Source organism: Pararge aegeria, chromosome 7 (genome assembly GCF_905163445.1).
Source record: "Pararge aegeria chromosome 7, ilParAegt1.1, whole genome shotgun sequence".
Taxonomy (NCBI): Eukaryota; Metazoa; Arthropoda; class Insecta; order Lepidoptera; family Nymphalidae; genus Pararge; species Pararge aegeria.
The window spans coordinates 9,480,501-9,507,727 of record NC_053186.1 but is presented as its reverse complement, the minus strand read 5'-3'; the positions used below and the strand labels follow the sequence as shown (position 1 = coordinate 9,507,727).

General features: G+C 34.2%; 1 protein-coding gene across 3 annotated transcripts; it reads left to right on the top strand.

Annotated features, from left to right (window-relative positions):
• The first annotated feature begins 4,521 nt into the window (after positions 1-4,521).
• On the top strand, positions 4,522-25,896 carry LOC120625180 (coronin-7). 3 transcript variants are annotated; one of them, XM_039892160.1, is made up of 23 exons: positions 4,522-4,581; positions 5,038-5,418; positions 6,832-7,018; positions 7,697-7,900; positions 8,266-8,487; positions 9,675-9,802; positions 10,175-10,315; positions 11,202-11,756; positions 12,982-13,090; positions 13,442-13,564; positions 13,912-14,032; positions 15,915-16,013; positions 16,690-16,787; positions 17,422-17,535; positions 18,491-18,736; positions 19,449-19,708; positions 20,183-20,304; positions 21,057-21,195; positions 21,977-22,108; positions 22,845-22,919; positions 23,325-23,460; positions 23,991-24,106; positions 24,493-25,896. In XM_039892160.1, exons 2-23 carry the CDS (start codon positions 5,110-5,112, stop codon positions 24,583-24,585), a joined length of 3,729 nt encoding a protein of 1,242 aa, XP_039748094.1. In that variant the 5' UTR covers positions 4,522-4,581; positions 5,038-5,109; the 3' UTR covers positions 24,586-25,896. The 3 variants fall into 3 exon arrangements, with proteins under 3 accessions (XP_039748094.1, XP_039748096.1, XP_039748095.1); XM_039892161.1 differs by lacking the exon at positions 4,522-4,581 and adding an exon at positions 4,596-4,652; XM_039892162.1 differs by lacking the exon at positions 11,202-11,756.
• Positions 25,897-27,227: the final 1,331 nt, after the last annotated feature.

Below are 27,227 nucleotides of genomic sequence, written 5' to 3'. Positions count from 1 at the left end.
GTAGTTTTTAATACTTATTATCCTATTCCGATCTAAGAGAAATGCATAAAATCAAATATCATAAAAAATGGTCCAGCCGTTCTTGAGTTTTAATGGTGTAACTTACACAACTTTCTTTTATATATATAGATTTTTCATTTACTCCTGGTGTAAAAATTAAAACCATTGATTACATTCATATGCATTAAAAAGAGATTTTCTTCTCATTTCTTTTGTTTTTAATTATTATATAGCATTTTACAAGATTAGTAAAAAAAAAAGATTATAATAGGGATGTTACGTCAATTAAGCTTAGTGTACAACAGAGTCCGTTTAATAGGTTTTAATGTTAACAATATTTTTAGATTATAAAGCCGAACTTTACTATAATAATATAAATTAATCTATGAGTAATAATATATTGCCTCGTTGGTCTGGTGGCTAGCATGTTTGACAACAGATTGCAAGGTCCTGAGTTGAATTCAAAATTTAGGCTTTGGACTTTGTTATCAATTTAGAATGTCTTGACAGGACAACTATATACTTTAAAGTTTTTGGTCCAACATGGGAGCAAATACCTCATGATCATAAATCGAATATGCTAATGACAAGACCAATGACGCAGTTCCAATACATAGAACATTATGTACCTATTCTGGCATGGTAATTAGGTAAAACATGTAAAACAAACAATGCTTTTACTATATTTTTAACTTAAGAAGTAGGCAATGATGCAATGCTAGGATAATGTTGTTAATGTTTTTTTATATATAATATTTACCAGAAACTTTTTGTTATTTATCTACGTACTTGATTACTATGTCAGAATACATAAGGCCGGTCCGCACATGCAACACTTTAAGCCTTTGATTTGGCTGTGAATTCACGTGCTTCGTTTATTAAAAAAGCTAGTTAAAGCTGTAATTTCAAAAAAAACGTGACCATGTGTAGACTTATATTTAGAACGTTTACATATTAACCTATTTTGGGGTGGATTTCTATAATACAATGCAAAGGTTGGGATGTATACCCTTTGGAGTTTTGGAGGATTGCAAAGCAGCTATTTTTTATTGTATAGCTGTTTTGTGTGTTCTATAGTCCTTATAATAGTGTTTTGAAAAATTGTTTCAATAAAACGGCAAAATCTAAAAGACTGATTTCCACACGTTCTCAAAATTTACCAAATGCCGTAGTGCATTTCTTTTATAATTAAGAAAAATCCCATGCTGTGACAACACCCATCCGAAGCACAGTGTAGCGTGAATCCACCTTAAAAAAATTGTGAGATATTGTAATGGCAATTTAATACCGAAACGTTCACTAATTATTTATCTATTAATTTTACTGTACATACATCACATAACTTAGGTGCAATTAATTTTAACTTTGAGGATATTTCATATATTTTTTTATTTTTTTTACATGACTAAATTGAATTGTTGTTTTTTATTAAATTGATGTTAAGTATTTTATTTACATAAAATATGTTTGGTGCCTATTATTTGAATTTGTTATTCTGTTGCTGCATTCACATGAATAACTGTTTTAGAATGTAAATATGTGTTTTAATATTAACATTTTCACAGGGAAAATAATATTAAGGATTGCAACACTTGTTGCCAATATGTAGGATTACAAAAGATTAAAACAGATGTTATAATAATCGCAGTCCTTAAAGATACGGACAGTCTTGCCAAAACATTGGCCAAATTCGCAGTTTCTCAAGAGTACCGTAATTTTAGCATGGTTGCAATTCAGTTGTACACAAGTCTCTAAAATACGCCTTAATAAACTTGTCGATATTAGTAATATCCTTTACCTGAAAATTATAAAGATTTTATGGCAACCTATCCGCTGTTATTTAATACTTAAACCTTGGAATAGCACAATCCTTTCATCTAAAACGCTTGCTTAATGTGAGTTTTAACGGCTTGAATGGCAATGGTTATTTATTACGCTATTAGTGAGTATCATCCCCTAGTTTTAAATATTAGAATTGGTGAAGGAATTCCCATTTTATGCTATCGGTTTGCTTAATGCTTGTGTCGGTCAAATACTGTTAACGTAACTGGTGATATATTCAAAACTTCATTGTTAAGAAAACTTCCTTAACTTAACTTTCAATACAGTACTAACAGCGACCTAACTGCACTTAGTCCATGATTGCTCTATCGGTACAGCAGAGTAAGAATCCGACAAAGATGTCAACTTTGACGGATTCTTACTCTGCCGTACTAGTGTTGTCCATTGCCACTTGAAACATTGTGAAAAAACAGCACTAATTGTCTATTAAGTTAGGTTTTGTTATTTATTTGATGATTTGTGTAGAACTGAAATATCAAAAATCACAAAACTCTACAGGGGGATGTTTTTCACAAGAGAATACGGTGTCTATGGTGCATCAACATGACAATTTTTGCACTTTGATGTTAGATCGTTTACATTTTGTATGGTTGTATATTAACTGTTGTATAGTGTTTAATTGTGCAATTAAATTTTCTAATTGAATGTTTGCTTTAATTATTCTATTCGGGTAGTGTAGTGTTTAACCGAAGAACCGATTGATATCAGCTCTGTTTGAATCATATCTGTCAGTCTAGCATGATTTATTCGTTATGACAGGTTTATTTTTAAGTACCAACTTGACTACGAACGGAGTTCGTTGCTTTGAATTACGATTATTCTCTCCCTATAGCGATCTCACTCTAGCGGCTACTATTGATGGCATTGCGTACTCTGTAATGATCAAAGAAGTGGCAAATATGATTGGATCGGTCCCCCTTGTTGGGCATCGACCACGTGAACACGTGCCTACGATCCTACCTTAAATCACCTGATGTTGGATGGTATCATACGTCATTGTGATATGGTTGTATGTTGTAATGGTGGCTATGCACTCAAGCCACTTTTTATCTACACCTTTTATAAGCTATCCAAAAAATTACAGTACAGACTATTTAAAACTTGACTCACGAGTGGAAAAGTTTCAGATCATTGATACTACAATACAGATCTTGTCGATAGAATATCAACGTGTGGTTATGTTTTAAATGTTTGTAAGAATTGAAATTTAAATAAACGACAGATATGATTTTTAAAATAGCTTGTGTAGTATTATGATTGTTACAATAAAAACATCAAAATGGATAGTTTCAATTTTGGATCTGAAATGGTTACTACTTAATCTCTGTATGTCATCGATAATAGTAATAATACATCACCAAAGAAAATAAAAATATTGTAATACTCGCAATAAATAAAATTATCACTTTCGATACTGTTTTGTTTTATTTTGTGGACTCTCATCTACTCGCTGATATAACGATTGTGAGAAACAATCTGGGACATTAAAAAAAAATATGGCATGCTGATACAATAAATGGATTCAAATGACACTTTGCATGACTTGAGTTCACACTATAAGGTAGCACATAGGATACTTTTTATCCCGAAATTCAGCTCTGTTTCTTTGGGAGAAGGGATGAAAGCGTTGAGAACTGATGAATACCAAATTATCTAACAAACTTTCAAAGACGGGCACCCATCCATTTACTGACTTGGGTACCCAGTCCTATCAACTAATATTGGAAAAAAGAATTGTAAAAATAAAACTGACTTTGTTATACAACTGAAAAGCAAGAGATAAATACTTTCTACAACATTTTTAAATCGGTGCCAAGTAAAATGTAGAAAGTTACTCTGTATAGGTCATATACCTACTTCGTGGTCCTTTTTATATCGTAGCAAAGAAAGTACCTACCTATAATTCAAATCATGCTTTTGAGTAGGTAGGTTTGCAATCATATCTAAGTAGTCGTTGTGTTAATGCTTGATGAGTTCTCTCGGCACTTCACCATCAGCCTTTATTGTGACGAGCATAAATTGCTTATTGTTTTCTATTCATGGTCTCGTGGCCATTCGTGGTCTTTACTATCAGTTTTACTTTATCAAATAGTCCTTTTCGATGGAAAATGTTCAAGTTTTTTTTTAATATATTCGAATCGCTATAGGTGTCCCTATAATATATGAAAAGTTAAAACAATTTCTCCATGATCATAATTTCTTCTATCTTTATACTCTACACCAAACAGATCATCGGCAATGATACGCATTTTTCGCTCCGACACCGGAGCATCCTCCGGATCCTTCTTCGCATGGAGGATGCAATCTCGTCCTCGTTGTCGTGAGCAAATTTTTAATTTGCTGTGCTAAATTCGATATTTAGATACAAAATTAGTTTATTCTACTAGTAAAATAACATCTGGAATTTATAAAGCGCGCGCCTAGTTCAACTTCCCGGCAAAAAGTCCTAAGGCAATTATAACAGGTGTTGCCAGCTGTTAACATTTTTTGTAAGACAGCAAAATTTGTAAAATTATTAACTATGCATCATATTATTTATACCTAAATTGTATTTAGTAACAAAACAAAATTTAGTTTGTTTTTTTATTTTATACAGGATTTTTATATATTATCTTTGTTTTGGTGTCATCGACTCCTTATTTTGTTATCGATCTGAAAATGTCGCTTGAATTGAAATGGCCGACGTTTAGGGGGAGTGTCTAGCGGAAATCGGATTTCTGATTGATTTATCTCGTAAAGGTAAGAGATAAACGTGAGATTTTACCATTAACTGTGTGTGTTAACGTTATTCGTAAAGAAGTTTATTTATTGTAAGTAGAAATATAATTTGGTGTAGTTTTTGCGTTTCCGACCGCGGCCCGGCCAAGTTATTCAAAACAAAGTGTTTAGAATTTTTAATAAAATCTTTTGTGTTCGTCGACTGTTAATAATTTAAGTAGTAAGCGTGTCAATGGGTAACTGAAGTTTTAACTAAACAGTTCAACAGAAAACTTAAATATAATATCAATTTTTTCCGTTCGATCTTACTGGTGTAATTTATTCACAAAATGTTACACTTTTCCATACAGAAGTCGAAGTGCGCTTAAAATAATAAATTTGTCACTTTCCACTGTTTCTAAAGGCATAAATTAAAGTCGCCAAAACTGATTCTATTGTTATAAGATTATCAAAAATTTCTCTTTTCTACTCTTCCAGATTCACTGCCTCTTTTTGAGGCCAATTCACATTCCATTTTAAGACTGATAACTTTTTAAAAATTGGCCCACGATGGCCTGGCGTTTTAAAGCCTCTAAATATAAAAATGCTGCACCCATTGTGCCTAAGCCCGAAGCATGTATAAGAGATGTGTGCGTTGGCTCATATCAGACTTATGGGAACAATATTTGTGCATCTGCTGCCTTTATGGCGTTCAACTGGGAGCATGTTGGGTCAAGTATGGCAGTTCTTCCTCTGGATGACTGTGGTAGGAAGAGTAAAACTATGCCCCTCCTGCATGCACACTCTGACACAATAACGGACATGGAATTCTCTCCATTTCATGATGGATTGCTTTTAACAGGATCTCAGGATTCTCTGGTAAGTGTTCTTTATTTCTATACAGGAAAAGAAAGTTTCTTTGTAAAAGAAAATATTGTGTACAGCGTTAGAAATTCATGAGTAAAAATGTATTTTATAACAAAAAGATATGTTGGAGAGATACAATAAATATTTATTAAAATTATAATTCTTAATGGTTATTTAAATTTAAAATTGCATATTCCATTATCCCTATCTATCTAATTAGTGGTACAACTAGCCTTAGTGGTTGAAACCAGGATTTTGTGCTCCCTAAATATCCTTAAATACCCTCTCTAGCTTGTATGTAGCAGTTAGGAGTAGGAGGGTCAAATATTTCCAATAAGGACCATTTGGAATTTTTCTATTTCTAAATTGTTTCAAGTGTGATTGGGTAGATGCTTCTTTTGCTGTATGTTTTCACTAGTAGTGAAGAAGTACAATCATTTAATTTAGTGTTTTGGTATTAGACAGTGTGACCCACAGTCATAATTAGTGACTCCAAAAGATACAGGCTTAGGTTTTTGAACTTTTAACAAACTGGCCAAATTCCTACAAAGATAATGCATCTAGTCAGACTATGTTTATTAGCAGCCAAGCTTTTGTAATTTGTAATGGAATAAAAAAATAATAAAATAGAAAAAATTATCATCCCATACCAATTATTTTTTATTACATTTCAGAAGTTGTTAAAGTAGTTAACTAGGTAAAATTTGCATCATATAATATGATTCATAGCAATAGGATTAGCTGATTTTTGTTAGCATACATGTGGACTGGAGCGTAGAGAGTATTTTCACCTCTCTAATAGCGGAATATGTAACTTAGAAATGTTATTGCACATTATGAGAATAAGTTATCTTTTAAAGATATTAATAAAAAAAATATGATTTATAATTTTAATGACATTTATACCAATTTTGTATTACCCAACTCTCTAAACTTATCAACATTGGTGATTTATAAATGGTGCTGTAGCTTTTCCAAGCTATTTTAAGACCTGCCAATTTAGTATTTTGAAGTAACAGTGATTTTTTTATATATTATTGGCATTGATACTTACTGGTTCCTACTCTGTAATGTTACATAGGTAACAGTGCAACCACAACTCTATCGTGCGTGCTTACAGCAGTTTGGCCACAAAGACATGTATTTGATTTCACAGTGTAATGTTACTTTACAGAAATATATATGATTTATTAATTTTTATATTTATGAAAAATTAAAACTGAATTTTGAAAAAGTTGATAGTTTTAATGATAGGAACTACAAGGCCAAGAGCTTTCTGGTATATTTATTTCACCCTGTATTGTAAGTAATTCATGAAATTAAGATTAACCTTTTGCCCATTATTTTCACAATCCACTGAGTTATTGTTGGTATATTGGGATATATACTAGACAGGAAGGAGACTCAAATGTATAACAATTTCAGGTAAAAGTGTGGCATATACCAACTGAAGGTCTCAAGGAGTCACTCTCAACGCCAGAGTGCACTCTGTCACAGAAACAACGCAGGGTGGAGAATGTTGGCTTCCACCCTGTGGCCGATGGTTTGATTCATGTAGCATCAGGTCACGAGTTTGCCTTATGGGATTTGACACAGCAGAAAGAAGCCTTTGGTGAGTAAAGTAATGCAATGAAGTGATAGTCAAAGAGTATGTAAACACTAGTTTAGTGGCAGCTTTGAAATATATAATGGCAATTTAATGCTTGTAATTGGAGTTTTTGTGGAACAAGGGATTTTACTAACATTGATTGTGGAGGCACAAAAGAGTGTAAAAATAATATAAATCGAATTTTTGAATAAGTATTTAGCACACACAACACATGAATTAGATTATTTTATTTTAAGTCCCAAAGCTGATAAAAAAATAAATAAAAATACTATGACAATACACACATCATCATCTAACCCCAAATTAAGCATAGCTTATGAATATTTTTATGAATAATAGATATAAATACTTATAATACCTAAAAGCACTCAGATACTGAAGAAAATCATATACATCACACAATATTTTTCCAGTGGTGGGAATCGAACCCACGGCCTTAGACACAGAAAGCTGTGTCGCTGCACACTGCGCCAATCGGCTGTTGAAGATACAGACAACATAACTAAACATACAGAATATAGATATACATCAATGTTGGTCACAGATGTCATCTATTTAGGAAAGGTATAGTGCATATTAGTTATATGTACATTCATTCCTGAATCTTTTTTTTATTTATTTTAACCTGTATGTGTGGTACTGTGTTGATTATTAATAAAAAACAGTGGCATTTTGTAACAGTAACCAGAGACCATGGAGAAGTGATACAGTCAACCTCTTGGAAAAAAGATGGCAAGTTGGTAGCAACGTCGTGTAAGGATAAGAAAGTGCGTATCCTGGATCCGCGGGCCTCCAGCCCAGTGCTGGGCGTTGCAAATAGCCACCAGAACATCAAGGACAGCAGACTCGTGTGGCTTGGCGATAGTGATAGGATTCTAACCACTGGTTTGTATTCCTAGTGAAATTGAATTTGAATAGATTTTATTTTTGCGACCTCTCTGGCGCTACGGTAAGCGCTGTGAATTTAAGTAGGCAGTCCGTGGCTCGATTTCTGGAAGGTCCAATTTGGAAATTTATAATTTCTGAATTTTCTCTGGACTGGTTAGGTTAGCCCGCTACAATCTTAGACATCACTTACCACCAGGTGAGATTGCAGTCAAGCGATATATATTAAAAGAAAAAGGTCGCCTGTCTATCGATATTCTGTAAAGTATATTTCGGAGAGTGTTGTGGGCACACTCTCTCCGAAACTTCTGAGTAAGTGGCAAATTAGTATTTGACAGGTACAGGTTACTACAATTATTTTGCAGGTTTCGATTCAGCGCGACTTCGTCAGATAATGATCCGCGACATACGTAATCTATCTCAAACCCAGAAGACATTGGAGCTGGACTGTTCCACTGGAGTACTTATGCCGTTGTTCGATGCAGACACTAATATGCTATTTCTGGCTGGCAAAGGAGACACTACCATACTTTATATGGAGTTGACTGACCGCGATCCATACCTTATTGAAGGGTTGAGGCATTCTGGTAAGTTTTTTTTTTTTTTTTTTCTTCGTAAAATGCAAATTGTTCTTGTTAATAAGCGGTTCGTTATAAAGTTATACGTGTAAATGAAAACCGAAATTATACTTCAAAGGGTTCGGGTGAGGTACATTATTTACTATACTATCCTGGGACTTCTCTGTGAAACCGAAAAGCTAATAGTTTAGTTAAGTTTTTGAGTAAACCATCGTCATAGTTTTTACTGAAAGAAATCGGATAAAGCCCTAACATCGCATGCAAAAGTAAAATCAAGTGACTCCTCTCACTTTATTACGTACATTGCACGTGTCGGTCTTTCATCGTCAATAGTAAACTCTGTCAATAGTAAGGTCTGTCATTAGTAAACCCCAAGAATGTTGTATAGTTTGTATGGAAAAATAAATATGCTTCTTTTGATTTAATATTGATTCCTTATGAAATATAATTATGCACCCTCCAACAGGATTTCGTAATTCCGTTACACGTTGTATATCTTTTGACACATAAAGATTATATAAAAAGTCGCAGAACGTTGGAATAGTAAAACAGTGGTTCTTTCATTCACATGTAAGACATTTGCAAGGTTCTGTTTGTTGAAGTGTGAATAACACTGCAATATATTTGCAATATTATCCACGTTTATTCATAAGGCCCATTAATTCTGTAAATTTTCTGTCTTTCCTTAGTATGCATATATTCAAAGTTATTGTTCCCTCGCGACGATGTTGTCGTCCTGTGGCGATTGCTTCTATTGTTAACATTTCATAGCATGGCGAGTCTATAGCCATGATATACTCGCTTATGGAGGTGCATCCTTTAGTGGTATACTCTGTGCTACCGATTTTTACACAATGTTTAAAAATCATAGGCTTAGGCTATGTAAAGATAAACCCGACATCATTTTTCGTTTTCGTAACTTATAGAAACTCTTGGGGAAAGTACTATTATTTATCTAAAACTTCACCATAAGTCTGGGAACCGTTGGATGCTTCTGGACGAAATATAGTTAAGGTTTATTGTTTGTGCTGATTTTTTTTCAAATTATTACCAAATTATTGCCTGGCAGAGATCGCTTTTTAGCGATAAGGCCGCCCATTGTACCTGTGTTTTATTGTGTTGTTTTTGTATATAATTTAATTTCTGTTAGGTGTACAATAAAGTGTATTTTCATTTCATTTACCCTATTGTTCCAGGTGAGCAAACTAAGGGCGCCTGTTTAGTACCGAAGCGAGCGTTGCGCGTGATGGAGGGTGAAGTCAATCGCGTTCTGCAGCTGACGGGTTCTTCGGTAGTTCCCATCATGTATCAAGTGCCCAGGAAGGTAAATATTAATTACAAGATTATTACTCATTTTACTATTACTATCAAGATTATTAATCGTTTAGGAACATTTTCAAGAACTAATGCTGCACATGAATGATGATTATGATGATTAAATGTTCAATCATTGTCATCATCATCCGCAGCCTATTTACATCCCATTGCTGACGAATAGTTGTCACAACTATTAGAGAACGGACTCCGAAATATCGTGACTCGGGTCTCTTGTCTATGCACGTAGTGTTTGGATGTGATTTCGATGCGATAGAGAATTAGGACACCGCTAAGTTGTTCTAATGCTACAGTTTCGTAGATTGGAAACCGCAGTCATATGCTAAATTGTATTGGAATGAAAAAAAAAACTTTGTTGCAGAGTTACCGTGAATACCACGCAGATCTATATCCGGAAACGAGTGGGGCGGTCACCTACCTCAGTGCTCCGATGTGGGTTCAAAACCAAGATTATCCTGTACCGAACATCTCTCTACATCCAAATGCCAATAACTGTACCCAGGTAAGATGCATCATCTGTTAGTTAAAATTTAGAACACATCATACTTTTTAAATTTTGAATATGTTTACAATAAAGTTTATTTTTTATCTCGGTTTTTTTTTTTTTTTTTTTTTTTTTTTTTTTTTATATATAAATATACTACGACAATACACACATCGCCATCTAGCCCCAAAGTAAGCGTAGCTTGTGTTATGGGTACTGAGACAGCTGATGAATATTTTTTTATGAATATAATACACATAAATACTTATAATTTTTGTATGAGCCTATTATGTTTGTAACTAAGATTTACTGCTAGCTGTGGCTAGCCTACGGAAATATACTCCGATTATGCCATTACTTTTAAAGGCACCTCACTTAAAACTATTTACTTAAACTAATTTTAAGCAAAAAATGTCGGTCATGCTTTTTTGAAACAGTTATTGAGAATAGCAGGCATTAACTAATAAATATTAAATAATATTTTGTTCAAATTTATGTTTGGGTATTGGGAACTTTTATTTAAGCAGTTAAGGGCATGTTATTTTCGTTTGTTTTATGTACCTATCCTTTTTTTTAATTTATTTTATTTAGTTTAGTTAAGTTTGAAAACTGAAATAAAAGTAACTTTTTTTTTTTTATAATCTTGGTGCTTTTAAAAGTTACGGGATTAAGTTTTATTTTTGTGTTGTGTGTTTGTAGTTTTTGTGTAGTTAGTTTGATTATTTGATCATAGAATTGGTTTTATAACAAAAGGGGTAAGTAAATTTGGTTTTTGTTGCTTTTAATTTTTTTAATTTTGTCTATAATATTTTATTACTAAATTGTTTTTATTTATACTTTTCTTTTTAAATCCTTGGAGTGTAATCGTTTGAGTATTATATAATTACTCATAATATTGTTCAAGGTACACCGCGGTAATCTTGAGGAATTAGTCAAAGCTATTTTGTCTATGCCACCACCAAAGAAAACGGATCCAAAACCAATAGTAACACAACATATTGAAGAACCATCGAAAACAATAGCGAAACCAACAGCGCCAGAACCAAAAGACGAAGACAGGATAGACTTCGTTAACGTTAAAGATATGATTAAAGGCATGGAAAAACAGAAACCAGATCCGAAAGACTATTCGAAAGAAAACGGATTTCACAAGAAAATCATTGACAATGGACACGATTTCGACAAAAAAATCAACGACGAAGGCGAAATTATAACCGAAAAACCTGAAGAGAAGACCGAAAAGTCCCTCGAAAGGGCCGAGAAGTCCCTCGAAAAGACCGAAAGTTCGGATTCATCTGAATCGTTATCTAGGAGTAACAGCTTAATAAATGGTGTACCGGTACAGGTTCCGAAACCTTTGCCAAGGTCATCTATTTCCGAGGCTGGTTCAGCGGATGATCATTCGGAAGCGCCTAAACCTAAACCTAGGACCACAGCCGTAGCAATTTCCGGTTACAAGGTAATATTTGGGATTAGAAATGCGTGTAGATTTTACTCTATTCATTGGAATTTATAATTCTTAAGATCATGCGCTAGACTGGACGTTATTCCATTATTCCATTATTCCAGTACACTGTTAATGGATCCTGTAGCATTGCAATAAAAACTGCTTTGTTTGTTGATCGGTGCATTATATGTTACCTATATGCTCTCGGATTTATTAATATGTTTCGTTGATTATCGTCTGACATTTTGCTACATCGATTTTGCAAACCAATGCCTCCCAAGGTAGGGACTAGGAAAATAAATATAACGTAGCTTCGAACCCTATCCGTTTCAGATAACGAGTAAATCTGCCTCGATTACTTTCAGTTTTTTTATGTGTGATTATGGTAATCATATCAGAACGGACTGCAACCCTAATTGTCAGCCTTTCTAATCCAAACACTCCACTCGATATCGTTCGATTTTCTTCATGTTTTATAAATGCGTAAAAGTTAATAAAAATATTTAATTTTAAGATAAATTTTTGGATTTAGTTATTACTTATTACCTATCTGCGCCCCATGTACGTTGCCCGAAGTGACTAAGTCTGTACACGTAATTGCAATAAAAAAATACATTAAGAACAGAATAATTCACCGCTGGTAACACCGCGGCATGGAAGTACAATGTTTGGCATTACTTATTACCTATCTGCGCCCCATGTACGTTGCCCGAAGTGACTAAGTCTGTACACGTAATTGCAATAAAAAAATACATTAAGAACAGAATAATTCACCGCTGGTAACACCGCGGCATGGAAGTACAATGTTTGGCATCAAATTTAGAGTATTCCTGTAAACCTGACTCACGAATGTGATGTTTTTCCAGGACTAAAAGTTGTCTATATAACTCTTTGTCCTCTCAACTATCACTATGCCAAATCGAGTCGATTAATGGTTTTGTTAGCACGACAAGGAAGGACCAACCAACAAATATTTTCACATTTTAGGACAAAAGTAGAATGCAAGAAGCCCGAAGCAAGAAGTTCTCACTACTCTCCCGTCAATAATGCTCGTACCCATATCAAAATTATAGATTGCTGCTTCATTCACAGTAATAATACATTTTGATGCTATATTCACAAAACTGCATCTTCGTGACGGTTTTTGGTGATACATAATAAATAATGTACATAATAAAGAGCAAAGTACTTTTAAAATCCAAGTTAGCGTTGTTAAATCATACTATATTGTTCACAGCCTCGTCTAGGTCCGAAACCATTTTCAGCGTCAGCCGGAAACGAAGAGTTCTCTTTCGACAAAGTGTTTTCTGTGCCTGCCGTACCAGGTCTTCCTAAATCAGATTCAGGTAGGTTTATTACAAATTATGATATTATAATAGTTTTCCTGCTCTTATATTGTTCGACCATCCCATACCTCTCTTCCTGAGCTGTGTTTTTCGCCATTGGTTAACTGGAACAGATCGCTAAGCGATAAGGCCTCCTAATTGTATCCATCGTATAAACTAAAAGTGAATTCATTCATTAATTCATTCATCACGCTGATATAGCCACTTTGATCAAAAATGATCCATTCGAACTTAAGTACTATTTTACTACTTCGCCCTAGCAAAGTAGATAACAAAAGCAAATTATGATTGAAAAAGGGAGAGCAAAGAGTAGAGAACGATAGAAATTGATCAATATGATTTCTCACGCAGGACTTTCCCCAGTCTCAGCACCTGCTTCTACTACTCCTGTAACAACTACCCCACCCTTGAGAGATGATGAGAAAGAGAAGTCTCTTTCTCCCACCAGCGATGTTGACGTTATACCTAACAAAGGTAAGTACACTATAACTCACATGGCACATTCCCCCTTTTTTTTTGCGAACCAGTAACATCTCTTCACTTGCAGATCCGAACGTTGATTACTCGTAAATTTAAGACAAATGTGTTGCCAGATTTATGATTGTAATGGCCATTGTAAATGACTATTGTATAAAATGAGGCTATTAAATCATTCTATCGTTTCCTTAATTGTTTTTTCCACATAGCTTCCGCCAACGGCTGCTCCATAGGAGCTGGATCTTGGATTTCGACCTTGACTGGTGCTTTCTACTAAAGTACGAAGTCTGTCGAGATAGGGGTTCTGTAGTTTAAGTATAAATTATCCTAAATTGTCATTCCAGAAGAGTACACTAATGGCAAGTCGGACACAAGTCTGGAAGAGGAGGTGAACTCATCAGACTCTGGATATAGACCCAAGACACCCAGCACGGCTGAGAGAAGAAAGCTATTCGAGTCTACTGAGTGAGCCATTTCTTATTGTTACCCCAGAAATAATGACAGAACTTTAGTACGATTTAGTAATTTTCACGCTTTAACCATTTAAGCCACAACAGCTTCGATCAATAATATACTAGATGTGCTGTTAGTAGTCAATAAGTGTCGTACCGGTAAGTAACGGTTTTCACCAACAAATTGGGAGCCTATGTTCGTCAGGTTGCTAGGAAAAATTCCATGTGTTTGTGCTTATCGTCTAAAACCAATAAATCTGATGAAATATCCTATAAAGTTGGGTTTCATTAAACGAGTGACCCGTCATTTTAATAATATTGAATGTATCAAAGCGCTATACTTTGCTTTTGTCCGAAGTCTACTTGAATATGCATGCAACGTCTGGTCACCTTATTATATCATACACACCCAAAGACTTGAATCCGTACAAAATAAGTTTCTTAAGTACTTAGCATTTAAAGATTTTAAAACTTTCGATACTTACGAGGAAGCTTGTACTCATTACGGAACGGATTCTCTAGAACAAAGAAGAAATCAGAGTGATATGTTACTGCTGCAAGCTATTCTGACAGGCAAACTAAATTGTCCCAGCTTACTGTCAGCCTACTCATTGAATGCCTCCTCGATTCGAACACGTCACCGGCGCTTACTGGTTGTCCCCAAGTCAAATACAAATTATGCTCAGAATTCTATAATATTGCGTCTGGCAAGAAACTATAATAAATTTTATTCAAAACTTGATATATTTCATTTATCGAAAACACAATTGAAGAATGAAATAACTAAACTGCATCGCGAGAGATAATAAATGATGTGAAATCATTCATTTTTGCACACTTACGAACACACGCACACACTTACGCACACTCACACCCACTCACACTCATTCATGCTGTTGTGAATATCGTAAGTGATTATTTTGTATATTTTGTACTTGTACCTATTGCTTTATATATGTAATCTAGATTTGGCCATATTTTACTAATAAGATAAACCCTTAACAAAAATTGTTTGTAACGCTGTTGGATTACTAATAAATAAATAAATAAATAAAATAAATAAATAAACAAAAGACATACGCGTAAGTTTTATCAATATGTTTAAACACTCTAAATAAAACTACCGGGATGAATCAAAATGTCGGACACTTTTTTTGTTTAATTTATTACAGGGCTCTCTGAAATTATTTTATTTCACGCCTTCGTAAGCATTCTTCAAAGGTTTATCTGTTTGTAGTTACTTTCCCACCGGTTCGGAAGGCAGTTTCATCCCAGAAGAAGCCGGCAAGAAACTCAGCAGTTGCTCGTTTCTAAGATCAAAATTTTACAATAATTTTTCTTTCAAGCTACCTTTTCATTAAGAAACAAAACCATTGTATGGTATTCTCGCAGGAATAAACTATGAGGTCAAAAATTACTAATAAAATCCGAAGGAATATAATTCATGTTATAAAAGTGTAAACTTAATCCCCACATAGCACCTTTCGCAAATATCGCGACAATATCGCAAAACTGACTTTCAACTGCTTACATGTGGCATGTGTATACAATTTTGCCTTCTCGATGCGAACAAAGCATGCAAATCCGCTAGGTACATACGGCTGCTGTCAGAAGCAAAAAAAAAAAAAATATATATAAATTACTAAGAAAACAAAAACGAAAAGAATACAAAAATATTGTGGAAATAAATATAAGTAGATATCACTTATATATATTTATATGCTTTTTTGTTAAAGCGATTGTAAATATAATTTTTTTGTTTATAAAATCACAAACTGCACATCTAGTAGATCGACGAATAACAGAAATAGAGTTACAGGTAGATGAAGTTGAGTAGTTGCTATAGTTAGATTATTTATCTGGTTTTGAAGCCATAAGTCATCGCTTTGTTACAGTGGCAACCAATCGATTGCGGACCTTCGTCGCGCCTATGAAGTTCGCTCTAAGAGCGTTGCCGTCGAACCAGAGGCACCGCCATCGCCCGCGCCTCTAAGGTAACAAATTAGTATTCTGACCTCATAATAAAGTATTATAAAACAGTAATAAATATTTATCACTATTTTTACGCTTTTATTAAATTAATATTTTTATTATTATTATTAACTCAACGACAACTGAGACTAAAAAGTCTTAATTTAAAATTAAATCATACGGGTACTAATGCGGGTAATCGCTCACCAGTGCTTATGGAACAGACATACAGCCAACTGTTACATCCCTAAAATACTAAAATTATAAAACTAGGACAAACTATTTGCAAGCTATGCAATAAATTTGGTGCTAGCAATATGTGCTTGTGTTGTGTGTGAGTGTGTTTATTTCACTCAACCAAGTGCCAGATTCTAACTTTGACAACGTTAATTGACCTATCTTTTATACCTTTATTTTTTGACTTGTATGAGCAATTTCAAAAAGTTTGTCATAAGCATCTGAATTCTAAAATAAGTACAACACATTGTTCAGTATTCAGTTGCAAACATTTTTATTTATATTTACACTTGCGTAATTTTTTAGAATTTTGTATAGCCCTATTTATTTTAATATAATTTTAGTAATTCTTGGACAATGATGTGGTTTCTGTGTTGGTGCAATTTTATGAATTTTTACTATATTATGAAATTTTTATTCATGACTGTCTTTTGTGCTTGATAATTAAAAATTATATTCCAGGCGAAGAGATTCACTGAAGTCCCGTAAAAGTCCAGAACGAGAAGAGAAGCGATCATCAGTTCCGAATGTTACTACTAAAAGAACGTCGACAGTTTTTGGTAATCTCAATCAATTATATATTAGATATGCTTCAAAAGTTTCCGAGAAAAATAACATCTTACTCTGGATTCAGGAATCTATTTTCTTTAATTGGCTAATGAGAAAACTAATAACAGAGATAAAATTTCTTAATAAAAAGATAAAACCCGGTTCCGCTCGGGAATATGTAAGAACAAAAAAGAGATTCTGCCATGTCATTTAAGGAGCCTTTAACTTTTTCAATCATTTTTCGTTTGTATACTCGTTTATTGCGCGACTTAATTGCAGAATATATTTTTTTTAACTACAGGAAAAAGTGATTAGTCTCATTAAATAATAGCAGCTAAAGTTTTCTAAACGTCATTGAATACGCATCAAAATCCATTGCGTATTTTAAGAGGAGTTAGCGGATAAATAGACATGATGACACGGAAAGCAGGAAACTATACAGGGCTAAATAAAAATGCCAGAATGCTCTCGGCCTTGTAGTTTTTATCTATGCGAGTGCGTGTGCGCGTGTGCGCGTGTGCGCGTGTGCGAGTGTGGGCGTATGTGTGTGTGTGAGGAAGTTTTACTAAATTTTTTTTCTTATAAAGATCTTCTGACGCAAATAATAAACCTATCAAAAACTAAAATTTAATTGTATGCGTACAGGCAAAGTATCCAAGTTCCGCCACCTGAAAGGCACGCCGGGTCACAAGTCCACGCATGTAGAGAATATCAAGAACATCAGTCGTCAGATATCTGGAGAGTGCAACGGCTTCTATGGTGAGTTGCCTTATGTGGTTAACTTACGACTAGTTTCCTATGTGCCATTATCATTTCTTCCTCATTGGGGTCCCACTTCTGGGCACAGGCCTCCTAACTAGTAGAAAAGGAAGTTTAGACCCCCCACGCTGCTCCAATGCACCAGCACATTGGACCTGCCCCATGGACACATTCGGAAGCCTCATTAAGTTTTAATAGAATCAAATGAATATCTTTAATTTAATTAGTTGATGAAATTAGATATCACTGTAATCACAAATCAAAAAATTAAAAATATATAACGTGTAACGGAATTACGAAATACTGTTGAAGGGTGCATTAAATATACTTAATATTTAATAAGCGTAGGTACTATGCACGTGACAGTTTTTTATCTTCAATAGGGTTTGTCATTCAAAACATTCTAAGTAAACACTTAATTAATTTGTATGGAAAAACAAATACTTTTCTTTTGATTTAATATTTTTACAGAGTGATAAGTCTGTAAAACTCGCGACTAATAAAGTGACAGGAGTCACTTGATTTTTATTTTGAATGTGATGTTTAGGGCTGTATCTGTTATCTTTTAGAAAAAACTATGACAGTGGTTTAATCAAAAACTACTAGCGTTTCGATTTCACAGATAAGTCTCAGAGAGTTAATAATGTCATTCTAAAGCCTCTGAAGTATAGTAAGGAAGGGAAAATTACCGGGAAAAGAGCACCTGGGAGACCGAGGAAGAAGTGGTTCGACGATATGTATATATATAAGAGTGTACCGGACATACCTATTCGGTATTGAAGAAGATGGCCCATCATCGTTCGATTTTCATTCGGCTGACCTCCGAACTTCAATATGAAGATGGCACCTAATGATGAAGTATTATTTCGGTTTTCATTATTCACAATGTGTATGTCGTTTGTTCAATATTAACAACGTGTCTGTCGTTTGTTCATCAAAGGTTTTCTTTTTTCAGCTAATGGAACCCGTTGCGCAGTCCCAATTGGTGGTGGAGGTGGAGGCCGCATAGGGGTAGTGGAGCTACCCCTCGGTGCTACGTCAATCGCTAAAGCACCCCCTCCGCACCCCTCGGCTTTACATCCTCTTTCCCTGTTACACCCTGCTCCGTTACAAGATTGGACCTTCGACCCCTTCAGCGACCAGCGCCTTATGGTGGCCTGTGATGATGGACTGCTCAGGGAGTGGATCATACCTGAGGGTGGTAAGTTCTGTATATCACTCTTGCACACATGATTATCGATGAAGATGAGCCGTTATGTTCGGTTCTGTATAAAAATACCTTTACACCATCCCCTTATAAAATTACTTATAAAAATTTGCCGAAATATGCTGCCTTCCGTGTCAAAAACCAAAAGTTGCATAAACATCTTCTTTTTTGGTTTATTTATATGTTTTCGTCCATTTCTTTGTCTATTGTTGTTTATTGTTTATTAATTGCTACATTCACATACATAAGAGACGTGACGCATAAAATTTGTCGAAATTATTTTTATTTCTTTACTTAATTTAAATTTTTATATCCAAGTTAAAATTTATTATTGCAATTGATTGAAATATTAAAATATGTCAACTTAGAACTAAAAAAAACAAATCATAGTATTAGAATTTATCAACTTAAAACATAAGAATAATTACGATTAACAATAATAATAGAATTAGGATTTAATGTCACAATATTATTAATAATTGATAATTAATAAAAAAATTAGGCAGACATATAATAAATACATTTTGATTCCTTTCTAATTCTATGATCTCCCAGCGACCAAAAATATGATTAATCCAATATATAAGGTTAGTTGTTAGTACGTATTTTGGTTGATGACTTTGGAATTAGATATTATATATTTGTTAGAATCTATGAATGGCAGAATATAAGTATATCACAGTTTCTTAATGCTCAATAATTACAGGCCTTCAAGAATCAACCAACGAGCCTAAAAGAACATTCTCGGCGCATCCAGACAAAATTTACATTGTCCGCTTTCACCCCACCGCCTCGGATCTCCTAATAACAGCAGCTCACGACCTGACTATCAAGATCTGGGATCTCAGCCAAGAAGTACCTACAGCGGAGATCACGTTAACTGGTCACACGGAACAAATATTTGCCATGGAATGGTCGCCCTGCGGAGAATATTTAGCTACGGTTTGCAAGGATGGCTATGTTAGGGTGAGTGTTTCTAATAATCTGATAAAAAGCTTTTAATGGTTAATTTATTAATCTGAATGTAAATATTATTTTAATCTTTTTAACGTGGGCTTAAACATTTCTGTCTGATTGATTATGTTTCATGATGATTACTATCTGGAATAATCCAAAATATATCACTACTAAAATTAATAGTGTCATTATTTATTTATTATTAAGAAAATTTATAAATTACCGCTACAAATAAATTTGAGAGTCGTAGATTATGGGTAACCAAATTTTCCCACCTTGCTTCTAGATTTAACCCTAACAAATATTAGAAAAATGTGTGTCCATTATTCACGTCCTAACAACTTAAGAGGAATGAAAGGAAAGAGAGTAGAAAGGCTACTTTTTATTCCGCGAAAAGAATGTACAACAAAACAAAAACCATAACAAACTCGAACATAGAAAGCGAGCAATAGCTAGGACTTCATAATGTTTTACCTTTTTCAGATATACAAACCTCGTTCTTCAACGGAACCAATCCGAAAAGGCCCGGGACCCGTGGGCAGTCGTGGCGCGAGAATTGTATGGGCGTTGCACGACACGCATCTCGTGGTTACTGGATTTGACAAGTAATTAAAGACACTTACACACCACTAAATGCCGATGCATTTAAAATTAAAGCATTGAAATGTGAGCTTAATATCTTGTGATATAAAGCACACTTTTGATAATTATTGCAGTAGTGTAACACAAATTAATCGCGTCTTCCCAACGAGATGTACACTCTATACACCTTATTTTCATTGTCTTTTTATAAGTGGTAATAGCATGGAGCGATGAATTTTTGTGCTCAGCGAGGCACGAGGTTGGACAACGCCAATACCATAACAATGTTAAGAAATTCTGTGTTAGACACACATAACTTCGTCTCACTTATGTGTGTATGACATATAATTTCTAAACATGCCATTGAATACTCATCATCTTTATGTACTATCTCGAAGTTGAACCGAAGACCTCTTAGGATTCTGATCTATTACCAACGAGGCAGTTTTAGAATGTTATAATTTTATACATTCTGTAAATTAGTTATTTATAATGTTTTCTGTATTTTTATGTGTTGTACAATAAAAGTGTATTAATTTATTCATTCAATGTTGTTCATATGAAGTATACATCATCATTATATTAACCTTTGGATGTCCACTGCTGAACTTAGATTTTTTGTTGGACCGGGCGTTTCTTAATCCCCGGTATTGGGCTGCTGGTTTCCAACAGTTCCCAGCGACTCATTTGATGTCGTCTGTAATGCTTCTTTTAGTGGTTTCCACAATCGTATTAGTTTGGTATACCTACACATATACGTGGTTGTTTCTTACAGAGTGTCAGAACGCCAGATTCTGCTATACAAGGCGTGTGACCTGTCGGCGCCAGTGTGCACCGTGGGGCTCGACGTATCGCCTGCTATCTTACACATACACATCGACCACGACTCCAATACACTGTTCCTGACCGGACGCGTTAGTATATTATAATAAATAATGTTTACTATTACCAGATTTACACAGCGTCAGCCAGTAGTGGCCATTTATTTGTTCCGCATTTATCGCATGTCTGTTTCGTCTAGAACTCTCACCATTATATGGTCCTATGAAGTTGTCTAGACAAAGCTTACTTGTGATTAATGCGGCGCGAAGAAATTACACTTAATGGCCTCAGTAGTAAGGGAGCTACTTAGCCTCTACGCTGCCTTGACGTCATTTTAACGATGTTCAAAATTAAAAATATAAAAATTCATTTGTTTCAAGTAGGCCTTATATAAGCACTTTTTAAACGTCAAGTCTGTCTGTGTGTAGTGACTACCACCGGTTCGGAAGGCAGATTCTACCGAGAAGAAGCCGGCAAGAAACTCAGCAGTTGCTCTTTTCCAATATCAACAATTTACATTTTACAATTCATTTTTCTATCTTGATATCGGCATTAACCACTAGATCAAACGCAACAAATACTGTGTCTCTATTCTACGCTGTGCTAAGTTAACGTTTAAAAGAAGGTAGCGGTTATACAAATACCAAACAAAAATATTTTTTGTTTGAATGAATTATACAGTTGTCAACCCTGCTCTTCCCGTGGGTTTCGTATGAGCAGACTAAGGGAATATAACAGAGAACAGATAGTAGCGTCCACCGTGTTACTACAGTCTACTGCAATCACCAACCCGTCTGCTCAGTGTGGTGATAATGGGCAAACCCTCCCGCTGTGGGAGCTATTGATGAGCTGAAATAAATATCTTGTTTACAGGGTGATTCAACGATATACTGCTACGAAGTGACGTGCGAGTCGCCGTTTTTGTGCGCGCTCTCCCATCACAGATCCGGCACTTTACACCAGGGCATCGCGTTCTTACCCAAAAGTCTACTAGCTGTTGATAAGGTAAAGTTCTTTATTTATGTAAACCTATTTCAAGTACTTATAAAGTTCGTACCGTTCGTAACTAGGTTACATAAAATTCATAATTCGTTTAAAGGAAATTGCATACAATTCTACAATAAACTACCAATTGTCATCTTGGAGATGTCTCTTAAAAAGTTCAAAGTTTGTATTAAACGTAAGCTTATAGAAAAGTCCTATTATAGTATAAAGGACTACGTAAACGATAAAAAAGCTTGGGTGTAAATTATTGCTCTAACCAGGTTGCTCTTCTAATAATTTAAAATGACATTGTGAGATGGTGATAACAAAAAAAAAAAAACACCCGGCTAAGTTTGTTGTGGGCTTCTTCTTAGACCAGGACGCGTTTGGAACCCTCGTAGCTTTAGTTTTAAGTTTACGAATGTGGTTATCGCCATCATCTCACTACCGTGTGGTTCTTATGTACGCATTAAAAGTGCCACGATATTTTTGACTTTGACGTACATATTTGTTCCTTTTATGGTGTGGTAAAGGTGAAAACTACATTCTAACGTGAAACTAAAGCTAGGAGGGTCCAAGAAGCTTACAACAGCCAGAGTTTTTTTGAATTAACCCTCTCACAGATTAAAACTCATTTAAAATTAAGTACGAAAAACTACTATTGAGGATTGGGATGTTGTCTTTCTCAGTGCAAACCGCCATGTTGCAACTGCAGATAGTTAGTCTGAGGTCCTAATATTTTTTATTACGTCCGCAGGTTGAATTCGCGAGAGCGTTACGACTGACAAATGGAACGATCGAACCGCTGTCGTTTACTGTGCCCAGAAAAAAGGTAAGTTTCTCAAACTGGTTCGCTAATTAAAACTTTAACTGAAATCAACAACACGTACGGGTTATTATTTTTGTTTTCTTACTATATGCACTGTGTATGTAATTTTATTTTTAGGATGGTCATATTTTATTTAATAGATATTAGATGATAAATGAGACTTAGAAAGAAGCGGCCAAAGATAACCAAGTGGGTAAGGCTTCGGCTTTCTTTCGTGATCGACCGAATTCGTCACGCACGCACCACTGAGGACAACTTCAGAGATGTCCGTTTTTAATTTAAGAAATTTAAATATCACATGCTTTAAACATGCACGACTGAGAGTTCTCCAAAACGTTCTGATGGGCGTTTAAAGTCTACCAATCAAATTGTTAAAATATATTATGCTAACAATAATTCGGTTTCCAGAGCGAATTGTTCCAAGATGACTTGTTCCCGCCCACACTGGTGACGTGGGAGCCCTGGCAATCCGGAAGAGATTGGTTGGCCAACAAGCCAGTCACGCCCAGAACCGTCAGCTTGCAGCCGCCGGGCATGGAAGCATGTATGTATACAAACAAATGTGTAAAGTTTATGTCTGTCTGTGACTATATATAAACGCCATTCCGAACCCACAATGCGCGTTTTTGAGTACATTTTGCCCGATATATTTTAGTTAGTGGGGCGATGGCATAACCTAATTATATTTCACAAAATTTTGGTCTGTTTGACGGGGCTAGTATAAATATTAGCCTCGACAGACAGTCCGTTATAGTAAAAATAGTTAAACCCTTTTATGGAATAGCTGAACCGATTTTGAGTGGACATTAATAGCCAGGACGAGGAAAGAAAGTTAGATACAGAAAGAGATACACCTTGTATTCGTAATTTTCACTGCTAGTTAAGGTTAAATAGGGGTTGAAATAAGTCATTATTATTTTTACGTAAAATAGTGACCTTTTTCAGATGTTTTAGATATTTTTCATTACATATTTAAGTAGTAGAACCTTTCTACTTGTCACGTGTTTCAACCTTATTTTTTTCTTTTATTCGTGAGGTATTTCAAGAAGTTACTTTATAATCGAGTATTTTCAGTATCGGCTCACTCTGCGCCCGCGCCGACCCCGGCTAAGGAGAAGCCGCCACAGAAACCGAAGCCGGACCTCATTAAGTCACACGTGCCTATGGATCCTAAGGAGAAACAGGAGAGTGTGAGTGTTGAATTGAATTATTTATGCAAATACCTCATTGTAGCTGTGATCTTTTCGATCAGTAATTATTATGAAGTATTACAAACAACAACCTGTACCTATGCATAGTATCCTAGGTATAATATTTTATTTATTTATTAATAATATAGTATTGCAAAAATTGTCTAAATTATTTGTTATTCCATTATTCATAGAAAAAATTCATAAAACCGAAATTAATATATTAAATTAAAGTAAGTGAAAAAAAAATAGATAACAAAAAGGCTAGAAGTAGTTTCGATTTACGGTGGTAAAACAGATGTAACAGTAATAGCATCAGTTTAAGATCAGGGTGACGAACTTTCGGATACTCTAATTTTGATATTCCAATACTTTTGTTTTTACAGATAATGAAAGCAATGAGCGCGAAAGTGAAAATTGATCTCAAACTCGAACAAGACAGTATGGAGGGAGTCGACGAGTCCGAATGGGACCAATGAACTGCCCACTTTTGTATAAATCTCCATGTAACGTGAACGAGTGAAGAACGAACGAGTGAACGGTACCGTTCATTCGGAATGTATTTAATTTAGTATTCTACTAGCTCTAATTCAGTTGTAAATGAAATCTAATCTAAAATAAATTGACAGTGACTAATAATCTTTTCAACATGTCCTAAAAAGAGGTTATAGGGCCAAAATATGGAATATTCCCAAATTAAATCTTGTGTTCCTAGACCAATTTGAATTTCTAAACTATATATGATTAAGTCAAACTTATCAGTAGTCCATCATGTCCTTATTCTTTTCAGCACTTAATGTAAGTACTTGGTCTTGATAGGCAAAATTCTATTATACCAGATACCTTCCCAGTCCTGTACGAAACAGTATTTACGCTACGCTTTTGGATCAAGTCAAAAAATAATTTTTTAATTCGAAGTTGTCTCTCAATTACTATTTCTTAAATTTCATTCTGCATCTCTGACATTTTATAGGGCTGTCAATCTAGTTTACTTTATATTTCGTTTACATCTGAACTAGTAGCGATATCGTATTATATAACGTTATAACTCCCTTTTTTTGCGTATTCGACGTATTTACTTACGTCACAGCATATAATTTAAGTATACCAATATTTAGGTAGTTCATTAACTTTGTATGTGGCATGAAAACGTGTAATAATGTAATTACTTGGTGCGATTTATGCAAGTATTTTTAAGCGATATATTTGTGTGTTTCTTAACCATTTTCAGGTTTGGATTTTGCGAAGTTAAAAAGAAAAATCTTTGGTAGCACGTTTTGTAATCACCATCAGGTAATATCTCATGGTAATGAATCCAGCATTTCTTATTAATCAGAAAATAATATAAAGGAATTTACTAAAACTTAAAAGGGAAATACTCATTGCACATAAAACTACTATACTAACGATAAAAAAAACGTCTAAACAAATGAATAATTCATATTTACACAATAAGAAACTTTAAAAAGTAATAAAAATGTGTACTAGTCTACATTGCTGAAACAGATCGTGAGGAACCTAGGCAAGTGTACACTTTTCACGGACGTTTTTTGTTTTCCGGGCGGCATAAATCTGCTATGTGATATGTACTGGCTTATTTGGACGAAAATTCGACGATAGTATATAATGTATTTTGGTGAATAAACACCGAAAATAATACGTTTAAAAATTGAGTAAAAGGTATCTTATTTCCACTTAAATGTAATTTTTATAACGAATTTGTATTTATACACAAATATATCGCATATAGTAACGTAGGATCCGTCTTAGTCCATATCCATACAGGATAACCCCAGTCCTAATACCTAGGTTATTTAGCAACTAGCTGTGAAGTATCTTAGTTCCCAAACTACAATCTACCCACATTACAATATTTTATAGAATTTTTTCTTCTATACAATACACATACTCGTAAAACTCACTTATTATATTAATCAAATAGATAGATATAAAGGCATAGACAAAATTCCTTATTAACATGGCAAAGGCGAAACTTTTGTAAAATTTGTATGTATATTTCAAATCTGTAGGTAATTAACTTAAAGTAAAAGAGATGTATGTTTAATGTATGTTTATAAAATGCATTAAAAATATCTGAAAACTAAAATAAAAAGGTGAATATTACAATTCGGAAACCATTTATATTTTTTTATTGTTATCGAACCATAACGAATGTTTTTGCAAATCCATTTTCGATATCACTTCTATAAAGGTGCTTTATGTCAACTTTTGTGGAATACATTATTATTAGCATATTTTTTATCGACATCAATAATAAATACCATATAAAGATATATTCTTTATCAATATCGATGTTACGAATTTGCATATTAAAATATCTTTTATTAAATGGACGAGTAATTTTGTCTATGCTTCAAGTAGCCTACGACTCAATGCAATGATATCCTGTAATAAGAGGATAAAATAATAACTTTTATATTTAATACACTTTTCTTATAGTATGTTGAGAAATTATCATTTTCTCCTGTAAACTTATTTGTAGTTCTTGGTGCTCGTGTATTAACAAACTATTAACTTAATATATTTAAGGGTCTGCTGAGACATATCAGGTTCAGAGTGTTACGGGCCAAGGCGGTAAACTTACGTAAAAAGGTGATTTTCCAATTAAGTATCTTTAGTGAGATTATTGTTTTTTGTTCTTTAAAAATAATTCGCAATTCGATACCAATATTGAAATAATACAGTTTTATTTTTCTCTTAAAATAATAAAATAATAACTCTAACAATAAATGCAAATGATTTAATATAAACAGTTAAGAAGCGTCGTAGACGCACTTAAAGTCTGATTTCGATCATTTTTCGTCATAAGAATTTCTATAATCTTAAAATTGACAATTGCCAATAAAACTAAAGCAGTCTAAATTTGATATTTGTTACTTCATCTCTGGGATCATTACGTTATGGTTCGAAAGATAGAAAGTCTCCTTTTGTCTATCTTTGCGTACCAAAAATGAAATAACAGCGCAGACCGTGCGTCCGAACAGTATCTTGACAATATGGGCATCTGTTATAAAGCTCTGACCTTGATGTTTTGTTACCTAGATATGCTCTGATCTTAATGTTATCACAGTATTAACAAGAGATAACTGCCTTGTTGGTC